At 39.6% G+C, this 14,264-nt stretch overlaps 1 protein-coding gene across 4 annotated transcripts in view; it reads left to right on the forward strand.

Moving 5' to 3' along the window:
- BTRC (beta-transducin repeat containing E3 ubiquitin protein ligase) overlaps positions 1-14,264 on the forward strand; it is a 123,048-nt gene that overhangs the window by 23,095 nt on the left and 85,689 nt on the right. For 2 of the 4 annotated variants that reach the window (XM_032994479.2, XM_032994494.2), the window contains one exon: positions 4,955-5,062. The exons of the other annotated variants lie outside the window; for them this stretch is intronic. In XM_032994479.2, the coding sequence (XP_032850370.2) occupies positions 4,955-5,062 (108 nt within the window). The remainder of the gene's footprint in view (positions 1-4,954; positions 5,063-14,264) is intronic. 4 annotated transcript variants of the gene reach the window in all.

The raw sequence follows: 14,264 nt of genomic DNA on the forward strand, positions 1-14,264 counted from the left end.
AAAGAATCAAAATCACTTTTCAGACAGAAGTAAATTTCTGGAATTGTTATTAAGTTTCATGAGACAAAAATTTGTAATGTAAATGGCAGCTGCCTTATCTGATACGTTTCATACAATGTATTGCATTCTGTGGTGACAGGAATAGTGCACATTGGACACAATGTGAGAGTGATGTGTGGTGTTTTTTGGCATTAGCTTAGTTAATTATGTGGCCAAAGAAAGAGGAATTGAGTGTGATTGAAAAGTATTGGGGTTTGTTCTCCCACTTGTTGTGCTATATTATAGAAATAATTGTGAATATTAGGAATACTAGTAACATCTGAGTATATGCTTGATAAAGCATTGTAAAGGATCAAAATTCCTAAGGCATATTTCCTTGCTGTGAAAGAGAATTTCAGAGAGAATTGCCCTTGCCAGCCATTCCATATTTGCTTTCTAAAGTGATGAAAAAAAAAGGTGGGGAGAGATCTGTCTCCTCATTTCAAGCTCAGGTCTGGTGTATATAGTTTTAATACTCTTCAGAGCGTCCCTTATCTGCTGCAGTTTAGGTGATAGAATTTCTAGCACTACTTTGCCCCTCTTGTCCTGGTTTTTGTAATAGTTACAAATTGTATTTCTGTTTTTCTCTGTACAACCTTATACAGTTCCCTGGCTTATGATCAGCTGGACCAACCAGAAAAAGCCCTATTTCAGTTTTTAAACTCTTCAGCTTTTGTGAACGTGTCATATGCTATTTATGATCCTTAATGAAAATACTGGGTGAACAGTATCTTAATTTCCATCTCCCAAGAGAAGTAGGAATTGTTATTGGCTTATCTTTAGATTTAAACTGCATAAAGCACTGGACACTACTAGAAGGGAAGTAATTCTGAATGGAGGAAGGGTTGAAATAGATGTGGTTATCAGCTGAAATTAGTATTATGTACAGCTGACCAAAAACCAGCCCTTGGGAAAAAAAAATGGGTTTCCTATATGGCTTTGCCACTAACTTGTGAAGATGTGCAAAAATATGTTCGGTTGCCGGTTAAGCAAAGGTGTTTTAGGCACACAGGTTATCATAAAGTTGTGTGCAGTGTTCAGACAGGGGCAATAGGTTATTACACTTTATTATGTTAAATGCATCACTATTAAAGACAGTCATTCTGTAGCACTGTCTAATTAATTTCTCCGAAGTGTTTATAAAGAAAATATCCTTAAACTATTGTTTGATTTTGTTCTTGTTTTACAGGGTGTGTTTTCACACGTGTGCACTATAGTTGAAAACTGTAGTGGTCTAAAACCTTTTGTGTTTTTCCTGTGTAGAGCCACTTAGTTTTACAGGACAAGGTGATACATTTCTGACCTGTAACACAATTTACTAAAACTGTGTTAGTTACCCCTACTATATTGTATTTGCTGAAGGACTAGAAGAGAACAAATTTGATAAAAAAAAAAAGTGTGAAATGGTAATGTATAATCTTGTAATGCAATAGCAAATAAAGTAAATAACCAATTTTTAGCACTGGCGAAAACTTAGCCATTGAGTATGTATTGAGATTTGTCTTTAGGACATCAAATAATTGGAAGAGAGGGTAAGCTATTAGAGTCAGAACATCTGATGTAGTCAAAAATGTTCTTGCAATATAGTTACAAGAATAATTGAATAGTTTAAAATACAGCTTCCCTTCAGCTCAGGGTTACTGCCTACTCAGCCAGTGACTCTGAATGCTTCTACCCTATTTTAATTCAAAATAAGGCAAGCCCGTTTTAATCACCAGTGGAGCAGCTGGTACCAACCAGCCTCTGTCAGAAGGAGGATGCTGGTCTTGTTTGAAACTGTATTCCTTGTATTTCTTTAGTGGGGAAAATACACTTCAGAGTTCAAGAAATAGGACTTAAAAATCTGGTGGAAAAAGAAATGGTGGTTTTTGTCAAATAATTCCCTATCTTATGCCACTCAATGTGTATTAAAGATGCTTAGCTTTTAGAAATGAAAAGCTTTGTGTCTCTGGGTCCGAACGTTGTGCAGGCAGCCAAAGTATTAATGCAGTCGGGAGTCAAGAAGGTAGAGAGACTGATGCATCGTGGCCCAGTACTTAGCAAGCAATATCAGCATTCCCATTCGGCTCGAGTCCAAACACTGTGCCTCTATATCTTTGTTTTGAAGAATCAATGTAGATTGACTTGAGTTCAGGAGAGGATTTTGTCAGTCAGCTTTCAAGTAGTGAACATTGAGGCCAGTCCCTTGTTTGTGTAGCTGGCAGTACAAAAGTGAGTGTTTGACACGTGGCTTGCTCAGTGGATGGGGATAGAGGCTGTTGAGATTTTTCAGAGATCAGGCTGTAAATGAAGTTGTTCTGTTGGGTCACTCATCTGATTTACACACAAGCTGTTTCTATTGAAGCACCTGGGGCCTTTTGTTCATGCTTGTGAATAAGCCTCTTTCAGTCACCAACAGTAATTTAGCGTTTCAGCTTCCTTCAATAGGTAAAAGGCAAGTACAGGAATGACATTTTCTCCCACACTGTGTGCAACTTCACACTTATTTTTGAAGATAGATAACAGAACTGCATCAGTCAATAATATCAATTTTGTTACAGACTGGCGCAGATTCAGAAGTCATCTAAAGTGTTGGTAATTTTTTACTGTATACTTCTGAATTCTGGAATAATACTAAGCATCAGGAATGCATGGGTGAGTAATTATGACCTCTGTAGGTACAGAGAGTTCTGCAGAATAGACCTCCAATGTTTTCCTTTGTTATCGTGGCAATTTTAGAGGAAGACATTTCATTATGTTGTAAGTGCCCTGGCACAATGGAGTGCCCTACCTGCAGCTTGTAGTGACTGACTTGAGCCATAACCTCACATAAACTTTGAGGCAACATAAGCTTACCTTTCCACTGACAGTGGTCGTCATTTTTTCTGTCTCTGCGTCTTTCCATGCTTCAGTCAGTATAAATATTTAAAGTAACTTCTTTTATCTTGTCAATCAATTTTATTGGCAATCACCTTTTTGAGTTCTTTACCACAGCACAAAAGCTTGAGCTAGCACAGAGGATGGGAAAGCTTGAGAAAGGGAAATAAATGATTGGGCAAGACTTTGATAAGTCTTTATGTAAAAAAAAAAAAAAACAACCACTGTATTTTTTTTGTATTACCTTATGAATTCTAGGATGGGTGATGGTAAGCAGCTGATGCTTACCTAGTGAATTTGCTTTGTATCATCAGAGGTACCATTTTGTAGTAATCTCCCTTGTTACTGTGACATTCTCAGAGGGTATTAAACAACTTTAAATAAATGTATTATTAAATTGGTGAAATGTTTAATCATAGATGTCCACTTCATCCCTCTTTTTTTTTTTTTTTTTTTAAGGCTGATTATCACAACAGCTTTTAATAGCTGCAGTGATACATATTATGTTACAAAGAAAAGATTACTGGCATTTAGAAGGTTTTTGTATGTGAGAGTATTTGTTTTCTGGGAGGTTAGGATGGCAGACAATGAAGTATGGCTCAGATTTTTGTTTCTTGTTATAATGTTATGGCTGTAATTTTTTTGTCTTCAGGAGGGGCATTATCTACAAATTCATGTGATGTGTAATACTGTGAACTACACAGGTTCTCAAGTTTTACTATCTTTGTAAAATGAAGAGGTTTTTTTTAAAAAAAAAACAAAAAGGAGGTGAGGAATTTATTTTAAGGCATCATAAACTTCTAATAAGCGCATTTGTATAGGTTATGTTCCCCAGTAGTCTTTTAATACTATTCCTGGAACAGAAGTGTAAATTGCAACAAAGTACAGCAAAGAACGTGATGATAGACAGGGTTAATCTCTCTGTGGCTGTCTGCACAGTACCAGATTATGGATGTTGGTGATCACCTTTCTGCTCGTTCAAGGATGGGTTATGTTGCTTTTACATACTAATTTAGTGCAAGATTGTGCAAGGTTTTCTAGTCCTCTTAAGAGCAGCAAGAAATGGTGGCTCGTAAGGCAGCTGTCATTTCATACCCCATTCCAGCTGCCCTTTCCACTCAGATTTCCTCTCCCTCCCCACTCCCTTCCCTTAAAAAAAACGGGGGGAGGGGGCGATGGGGGGAAAGGGTTGCAAAAAAGAAGAGTATGAGGGTTTGAAATCTCTAGCATCTACTCTATCACATTCTACAGTTTTCATAGCTATCTGCCAATTTAAAATATACTTGCTTTTTCCTGCCTTGCCAGTAATTAGACAAATGCAGCAGTGCTTATGGCATCAAAAACTCTGTGGCTGGTAAAAGCAATTGCTATCATAATGCATCCCTAAATTTAATAGTAGTGGTGTAAAATGAACAAGCAACTCTATATTTCAGGGGGTAATGGCTTTAACTATCAAAATGGCTAGTATTTTCCTTGATTGGCTGCTTTGGCTCCTTTTTTGTATTTGTGTTTGGAGGAACAGGATCATTTATTATAACAATTGCATTTTATTTAATGAATAACAAGGCAAGCAGAAACATGAACGTCCTATAAAGTATCACCAAGTTCCCATTCACCTTGGATTGCAAGTTTTTCCTTTTAATCCCCTTATAGACAAAACCCAAACCTTTTCTTTCCCTGCCAGTATTACACTGAAAGTTACTGCCCTTTCTGCTTCCCTTGCAAAATTGCTTGCTTTGTGCCTAGAGCGTGGCTGTGCATGGAGGTCTGATTAATTGGAAGGAAAATTTTTGTTACTGGGATAACTCACACATTGGTGTAGAAAACTGATCAAAAAATTTACTTCCTTGATCCATAGTGCTTTTTTCTTGCTACTAAGACATCTGTAAAGCTTCTCTCAAGGAAGAGACTCATCAGCAGTTTGTGTTCTCTTAAAGATGTCTCGGTCTTTAAGGCCAGGTGCAGTTGTGTTGATGCCATTTGGCTAAGCCTTGAAAGTTCCTGTAATGTGCCATCCTGTCTCATACAGTCCCATCTCATAGTTGTCCTTTCTCTGCAGTGCTCTATGCCCAGATCTCTGTGGCTGGGCTGCTCCAGCCTGGCGGACAGCATGCCCTCGCTGCGATGCCTGTATAACCCAGGGACTGGCGCACTCCCAGCTTTCCAGGTACTTTCTGTCTCCCCACTCCTCCTTTTCTCTCCATCTGTATATGTGTGCATCTCCTCCTCTACATGCTTGCTTTACCTCCATTTATTCTGCCTCATACTGTATGCCTCTCCTATGTCATTCAGATCTCTGGTATTTAAACCCGTCTTGTGTAGATTCAGGGCAGTTCAGTGCTGAGGCATTTCCGTTCCCTCAATATAATAGAATTATTTTGTCAAATTGGCTTGGTACCATAATCTTTTCCATTGGCTTTCAATTGTGTCAAAAATATACCACTTAATTATATTTGGCAAACAGTATCTATCACACAGTCTCCAATCTGGCTATTCATGCAGTGATTTCCCTCCTATCTAAATTTTCTGTATGCCACTTAGAGGACTGAGGGGGTGGGTTCATTGCCGTAGTGATAATTGATGCCAGCATTTGTTTACTTCAGGTTTGTTAGCAGTAGTCTGGACATTTTGACTACAGAAAATTATTGTACAAGCAAGCTGCCAATCAAAAGGCAAATAAAGGAAACCTGTTTTTTTCCTTTGGTCTCTGAATTTGTTAGATTCAAGCTTTTCTCTGCATGAGACAGCTTTCTACGAAAGAGATTTGTTCAGACACTTTGGGTGACCAGTGAATCTGACAAAATGCAGACACTCTCCCGTGGGTAGAGAGTGAGGCAGCTATTGGGTGAGCATATAGAAACCTAGACAAGGCTCTCAAGATCATTGCAAGCATTTCACGATGACATGTGGATAGGGGCAGCAGAGATGTTATGTTAATGTTGGATACTCTGAGATGTGTGAACTGCAATGACTGAGGGACGTTAGGAATATCTGTAGAGAGTGTGTTTATTGGAGCTCATGGTAGCATGAATGTTTATTTCAGGGTTTATGCTGCTGGATTATGCTACTGCTGACCTAACCTGCGGCAGAGAGTTTTATTCCCCAGCATTTTACAAAATCAGACATAATGAATAAGCCTAGAATCTTTCTGAATTTTTCAGTCATTTTGGTGAAAGTTCATTATCTTCCTCTAAAGAAGAGCATGCAAAGATTATTTTGAATTTGACTTCTTGCTCCCAGGGCTAGGAGAGCACTGTGGAAATAATCCTCGCAGTCTCAGGGGAGGTTTAAGTGTCTTGCATCATTTTGCTGTAACTCTTTTTGCTGACCCAGCAGTAGCACTGATGGACTCTGGAAGGTGTCCTGCCAGGCCTCCTTTGCTGAAGCAAGCTTTTAATGGAGCTTTCCATGAGGGAGGGGTAGGATGACTTTTTGCCAGTCTAAGAGGACTCTGGAGACAACAGGCAGAGTTTAGACTTCTACTTCTAATCCTGATTTGCATAATTTGACTAAATCAGATGGGCCTCAATTTTGGGCTTTCTGCTGTTGAGTAAATCTCAGATCTCTTTAAGCTCAGGTTTTGGAGAACCCTAGCAGTATATTTATAAACTCAAATTCAGACTCCTTTCTTTCTACTTGAATTATTTTTGATTACTCAGAATAAGCATATATTACGAAGGGGAAGGGAAATTAGCCTCTTTTAGCTCAAGATGTTCTTGCTAATGATAGATACGAACAATAACTTTTCTGCTAATGCAGCGCATTGATATTTGGCGTCAGATATCAGCTGCACAACCATTCACCATCTACTGCCTTCTTGGGAGAGTAGTAGGACTCTGACATTTACATTCCTGCAGATTTTGAGAGACATTTCCATGTGTATATATTGACTATGGGAATTGAGGAAGTTTGCCCCACTTGCCATCTGAAATGGTATACTGGTACTCTTCACAGCACTCTGCCTGCTATGTTGAGGAACACATTTAGTGCCACTTGAGAAAGAAACTAAATTGCCAGGAACAGCTTCTGCAGCAATGAGTCATCTGTATTTCAGTCCGTTTTTTTTTTCCAGTGGGCTTTGATCCCCATTAACTTGCATGGTTTGAAGAAAACTCCCCTCTGAGGCATGGCTTCTGCATTTTCCAGTGCAAAAGTCCACACGGGAGTGGTTTGGAGCCTGCTTGAAGCTGTGATGATGCAATGTTTCATCGTTCTTTAATGCTTTTTTTTGGTATCGAATCTTCAGGAAAGCATTGCTTGCAGCCCAGCAAATTTTCTCATATTAAGTTATTTTCTTTTTTCCGTAGCAAGCTTGAAGTAACTGGAGAAGCATATCAATGTTCTTTGCTTGTGGCAAAAGAGAAGATGCCATCTGGAAGGCTACTTAGTCACTGCTGAATTTGTCTAGTTATTTACATGCTTACCTTCAGATGCTCAGACAGAAATATGGAAAGAGGATCTTTTTCAGTAGCTCAGTTAAAGCCCTGCTGACTCCTCATGGGAAACATTGGCAGATAGTCGATTTAGAGATGATTCTGTTAATATGTCAGATAACTTCATTTTTCCTCTTTGTGTGTTTTTATTATTGGAGACACTTTGAAAACAGGATCTTCTGGTTCCTTAGCTCTATTTGGCAATCCTCCCACAGTGGGCAAGGTTTTAAGGCTAAACCCATGAATGGGGGAATAAGGAGCTGGGAACAGTTCTTTTGAACGTCTTTTATCTCAAAGGTCTTTGCAACTGATAGTCTATTGTGTAACTGAATTTCATAGAGATCACAGTGGAAAATGGCAGCAAATTGGAACAAGAACTCCTATAAGGGACTGTGGGAAGGGGTCAAAGAGGATATTTTAACAAGAGAAAAAGGCCAGCCCTTCCATTTTCAGTGCCTTGGATGCCAAATTTTACTGTACTGTTATTCTGCAAAGCAACTAAAAACTAGATTGTATGTAGATTCTCTTAATAATAAAAAATAAATTTATGCAGAGTGTATTCTTTTTCAGAGAAATCCGTGCTTTGGAAGTTTCCAGATGTGCCAACAGGTGTCTGTTTTCATGACATTTTTCATTTGAAGATAATTACTTTCCCTTTTAAAATATTCTCCATGCATGCTCACAAGACTCAGTTTATGTTGCTTTTAATAGTTGCAGTTCTTTGAAAATTCTGATTTACAATTACACCCATCAAGTATGCCAAGGAAATGATTGTATTAATCCTTCCAGGTTTGCAGAAGACCATAGTATTTCCTTGAATTTATTTCTGTAAGCTGTTGTATAAATGAGGAGACTTAAGGAGCAATTTAAAACTCTTGCCAAAGGTTACGTATCAGGGTAATCCCAGAGAACATCTCAGCTCTTCTTTTTTCCAGAATTAACACCTGTCACAAATATCAGCTCCAGTTTAGATTGTAAACTTTTGGGGACAAGAGTCTTGCTTTTACTTTTTTGTCGGAGCCTAGGCACAGGTGAAAAAACAAAGAGTTGTCGGCTTTATTTCTGTAACAGGCTCTAGTAGTCAAAGAGGAGGATTAACTTTTGTGGCAGAGGTAGCAGCATCTTGTTGAATGCAGAAGTGTGTCTCTGAAATGCCAGGAATTCACATTTTGCTTTACCTGAAGTGAAGGTCTTGATCATAAAGAACTGCACGTCAGAGTTTATCAGATGAAGGGGACTACCTTCTGCTTGGTTTTGCAGAAGCAAGGTGTCTTTCTGGGTCTTGGCAGAAGCCTCTGTCCTAATTGAGGAGAGCAGGGGTGTACTGTGCTTGGCAAACTGGAGTTAACAGGAGTGCGCACGAGGTTGTGCAGCACGGACATGATGTATGCTGGTCCTTTCTTTGGACTGAAATCACTTTCGGAGAAAGGTGAGAGTATGAAAAATGTAAATGGTCTGTAGTGATGGAAGCCTGTTGCACCCATGAGGAAGAGATGAACTCATTTCTCAAATTAGTTTTACATCTATTTTTGTCTGATGTTTATATTTTTGTGTTAGGAAGTGGAATATTTGTTAAAGAAACACTGTCAGTAAATTGTTAGAAACAGTTGTCTCTGTAAATTTCTTCCAGCCTGTTCATGCATTTTTGCTTTAAAAGTTGACATTTTATTGCTGGGAAATACAGTGTCAATGTGAGTAGTAGTTCATTATTTATGGTCCAACAGGAGGCAAAAGCGTTGGGGTGGGCAAACTGTGCATGCTTAGAAATACATTTGTGAGAAAAACACATTTGAAGGAAACCGTTTGGCTTTGGAGCCAATGTTTGCTGGTGTGTGTAGTTGTGTCTCTAATTGGGAGAGAGATGGGGTGTCCAGTCAATAGACTCCCATCAGTGTGGAGATGTGGCTGCTCTCGACCAAGCCTGCTTTGTATTCCCCCCTCGTGCTCTCCCAGCGGCCGTGTGAAATCCGCCCGCGGGCTGTTTATGGCGTGTCTCTAAAACGGAATCATAATTTTGGTGACTAATAGCCAGAGCATGTGGCTCCAGCACCCCCCGTCTGGCAGCAGGCTCTCCCCTGGTTATGAATGTAGTTAGGTGGCCCCCAACTGTTTACAAGACAGCAGAGGTGAGATCTTTGATTGACAAGTCAGAAATGCATTAGATCATTCCCTCTGCCAGTCTCTGGTTCATGCTGTTAAAAATGTCAGCCTCTCCAAGTTTGAATGGCAGCCCGAGGGCCTCAGAAGCTTTTTGTTTTCTGAGATGGAAACACAAATTGGATGTGTGCCTGAGCGCTTCATCCTGGGCTGTAATTTCATCTTTTAGCTAAGAACCACAAGGTACATGAGCAAAGCACCCTGTAAACAATAATACTGGGGAAAAAAATAAACAAGGTCGTGTTTCTGGTACGTTGATCCACTGGTGTCCTGACCTCTATCACGTTGAACATCTCCACTCTGATTGCTGTTCCCTTTGGCATTACAATGAGAGGAGAGAGACTGACACGGGAGGCAAAGATTTAAAGTTGCAGTGTTGTTGCACATTCCTTGTATTGGCTATGAAATATTGAACTGCCACAATGTGACACCTGTTTTTTTAAGCAAAGTTTCTTGTTGGAAGTGTTAGGCAGCAGTTCCTTCTGTTTCTCCCCATCTTATCACCTGGCAAGAGCAATTATAAAGGCATGAGAGGGGATACAAGAAGGAGCAGAAATGAAGCCAAATTAATTGCATCATTTCTGCACTTGACTGCAGCCCCTATCTGTGGTTCAGACTTTTGGGAGCTTCGCTGTAGGACCACCAAGAGGGTTATCCTAGATGCAGATCTTTTCTTTTTTTCTTTTTTCTTTTTTTCTTTTTTTTTTTTTTTCTTTTTTTCTTTTTTTCTTTTTTTTTTTTTTTTTTAATAAAGTAAATGCCCAGTGACTACAGAACAGCTTTGTTAAACGTATTTAGGGTTTCTCCCACTTTAAACCTAATGGCCTTGTATGGCTGGTGGCGTAACCAGTGCTGTTACTTGGTGATACTGGGAAGCCCACCAAATTCTGAGAGCACCTGGGTTGTGCTGCAAGATCTCAGCTCTCAGGTAACAGCAATGGCAAGAGACGCCTCCCTCCTCTTGGGTGACAAAGAAGTCCTCTGCAGATCAGTGGAGACAGTTTGGGGTTTTTTTGGTAGACCGTTACAATTTAGTAATTAGAAATCAGCATTGTTCTGCATCTGTATTGATTGTCAAAAGTTGCACATGCTTTTATTAGTTCCTCAGTCTGTATGTCAAGAAGTGTGACAGTGTCTGTCACTGCGAAATGCCACCCCGGTATGCCCAGCACGATGATTAATTTAAACTGCATTGTAGCTCAAAGGCCTCCCCTCCTTCAGCCTCTGCATTAATGATCTTGTTACTATGTATTGTGCCCTAACAGATAAGGAGAGGGCAAGGTCTTTAGCACACTGGCATTAGTTTGGCTGAGAGAAAACTCATCTGAGTTTTCTTTCCTCCCTTGTTAAAAGTCAGAAAGGTGTATAAAGCCGTAGTGACAAATGGCATATGCGGCGCCACATTGAAGGCATACAGGTATTTTTAAAGCTAGCTCCAGTTCCTCAGGATTGTGAACATCTGCTTGGAGGTATTGTAGAGCTGCACAATGCACTAATTGAATTACTCTTTTTCTGGAGTTGCAGACTGCACTAATTGAATTAGAATCAGGCTGCTGCCTGTGTGCGCGCGCGCGGGCGCGCGCCCGGGAGCGGCGCGGGGCCTTCGGCGGTGCCGCGTCCTGTGCTGCCCCCTGCCGGCCGCGGCCGGGACTGCGGGGGGGGCTGCCCCCCCCCCCCCCCCCCCGGGCCGCCCCCCGCCCGGCCCGCGGCGCTGCGAGGTCTGTCACACAACTGCTGCCTCGCGTTGTTTCACGCGCTCGCTGCTTTGTTTTTAAACAGCCTAGTGACTTTTCCACGCTCTTCCGGCCTCTGATCTTAATCTTTCTTGCTTTATAGGAAGAGAGGAGGCGCTAAGCGTGCCCCGCTGCAGTCCCCTCACAGCGATTGTCAATGTGTGTCTGTGTTTAGCACCGGCGCAGTCCTTTGTGCATCACTTGCCTCGGTTATCATTTTGCATTTGGTGGCTCCGTGGGCAGCGCTTCAGAGGGAGACAGTTGGGCAAGATCAAGTTTACCTATTTCTGCTAAACTGGCAAAGAGCTAATCTACATTAAGTAGTAATTTTAATTTAAAAATTGAAATATGGAATTTTACCACAAATTTGGAGTAGTCATGAAGTAATTTATCATCCAGCATTTAAGCCAATGTTAGTCAGAATTCAGTGACTCTTGGGAAATACAATATGCAGAGGTAGTTCTGAATAACTTTAAAGGAACACATGTATAAGGAGAACAAAATGAAATGTTTCTTCTTTGAAATCAGTTATTTATGTGGCGACATGCAAATTTCAGGGGGACAAACCCAAGCACTCAGAGTAGAAATGCACTTCCTATTATTAAATTTCATAACTTGAAGAGATACTTACTTTGCTACACTGTGTCGGGTGGGTTTATTTTTTTATTTGTTTATTTTTTTTAAATTTGTTAGCTACTACTTAACATGGTGCATAAACCCAAGTCAGATAGTCCCTTTCCTGTATTCTTTCTTCTATAGACAAACAGATGACTCACTTTTCTATAAAATTTCAGCCATTTCCACTCAGATTTCTGTATGTTTAGTAGACCATTCCCATAAACCGTATCAGAGTGAAGATGGTATTTATTTTGCTTCAGTGGTCATTCCTTAGATTTTGTTACTTTTCAAATAGAATACATTAATTCACTAGAATGGTCTGCAAACTAAGTAAAATTAACCTATGCTTGTCAAAATACATAAACAATACTCTGTGATGTGCATGATTCTTTTTTATTATGTTTGTATACTTACCCTGCGTCTGGTGATGTTAAACAGGACTTCTAATTACCACTGAGAATTAGCAAAGTGCTGCTATACACAGAACTTGGGAATTTTCAGTTTCATTGAAATTTGTTTAACAATCTGCTGTTCCACCCCAAATGGAAAGCAGAATTTAAAAAAAAAATATATGAAATAGTGTTGCTTTTGGAGAAGAAGTCCCAAACAAATGTATCCATTAAATTGGTTTTGATTTTATTTACATTTGTATTTGTTTCTCTTTAGCATTTTTATTTCATATATATGTATATATACATGCAGACACGTATACATGTGTGTGTGTACACATAATATATAAGTATAAAAAAATAAAATCGTGCTGCCAGCCTTCATGGCTCCTGTTCCAAGTAGTCAGGTAGATTGCTTCTAGTAGCCATTGCTAATGAAATACCCAAATAACTCATTGGTCAAGCTCAAATGTTTATTTGGGGTTCATGTTTAGTTCTTTAATGATTGACAATATAATTTTGTACCATTGTGGAATTTTCTAAATTGTGTCTGTATATAGTAAGATTAACCATTAGCCTTTTGCCTACCTTCTGCAAAAATCCTTGTGATTTATTCTCTCAAAATACAACCATATATCCAGCAAACAAAGGAAGCAACTCTTCATTCAGCCAATAAACCCGCATACGTTTTTACTCTTTCAGGAATATGCCTTGCTCTTCTATCACATCTTCAGAGTAATAAACTGTGCAGCAAACCCTTTGATGTAGGTAATAACATTTGACCTTGCAACAGAGTAGGTTCCCTTATTGAAATGAAGACAACCAACACGTTGATGTTTTGGGTTGTTCTTGATTTAAAAAGATATATTTAAAAACTGGTGTGTAGCATAAGACATGTACATACAGTGCCTTCTTTTGGTAGAAGTCAGAAGTGAAGATGGTTGCGTTGGGGGGATTGGGGTTATCACCTTTAAAATAATGTGGGAGTGAGTTTGGTGTTGCCTTTAGATGCTGTAAGTCAGAAAGAATCCATTCCATCCGGTGTATAAAGTGCTTTTAAAAACAATCTATTTCTGGAACCTAAATTGTCCTGGGACCAGCTCTTGATATAAAAATTCATAGAAACCTGTTTTTCCAAATGTGGTAACTTCTTGCCATAGTGCTGTAGTGTTAGAATTCACATTGGCCAGGTTGTTCTGTAAATTAAACAGTGACAGCTTCCCTCGGGGGAACAGCCAATGTATTTATGATGATGTGCTGATTACACAAAATACACTGCAAGCAGAAAACAGCTGCAGAGAACAAACCTCTTAAAAGAATACAATTACAAATAGCACCCTCAGTATTTCTAGTGGTGAGAGTAAAATACAGCATGCTAATGCAGGCTTCTAGTTTGCTTCCAAAGAAGAAAAGAGATCTACGAAGAAGAGGCTGAAGTATGGTTGAATGCACACGCAGTGCCAATATGAAGTGGCATATATATCCCTTTCTGAAGGTGAAGGGCAAGAACGTACCTCAGGCCTGCTTTTTAGCCATCCTTGTTCCTTAAAATTTCTGTGACTGCAACTCCGACAGCACAGGCCAGTGGGGTATTGGGGCTCTCTGGCTTGTCAGTGTTTTGACCACTGTGGTTCATACCCTCTGTCCTAGTTAAAAATAGAGATGTGATGAGGTGACTAATAGTTTGCACTACCAGTCTGACCATTATGAAACAGATTTTAGGAGATGTTATGGGGGAAGAAAAGAAAAAAAGTCCCTGGTTTAAAGCTGATCTTTCTTCTGATGCTGATTACTTTGAGGGAACTTTTAGAAATAAATTTCAATTGTTGTTTTTTCCTAGATTGCAGTGTTTTATTTTTAAAAGGTCACTGGTTTGTATGTGTAAGGCAAGATCTTGTACAGGCCAGTTTAGGATCCAGTTTAGGCTATGACAATAACATTTATAACAGAATGTTACTGGGAAAATAGTGGAGGCAGGAATGTGCTCACAAACTCAGGACACAAACAGACCTTGGAAGAGACGGTGGTTCTTTGAACCT

This window comes from Tyto alba, unplaced genomic scaffold (assembly GCF_018691265.1).
Source record: "Tyto alba isolate M040663 unplaced genomic scaffold, T.alba_DEE_v4.0 Super-Scaffold_1, whole genome shotgun sequence".
In the NCBI taxonomy this organism is placed as follows: domain Eukaryota; kingdom Metazoa; phylum Chordata; class Aves; order Strigiformes; family Tytonidae; genus Tyto; species Tyto alba.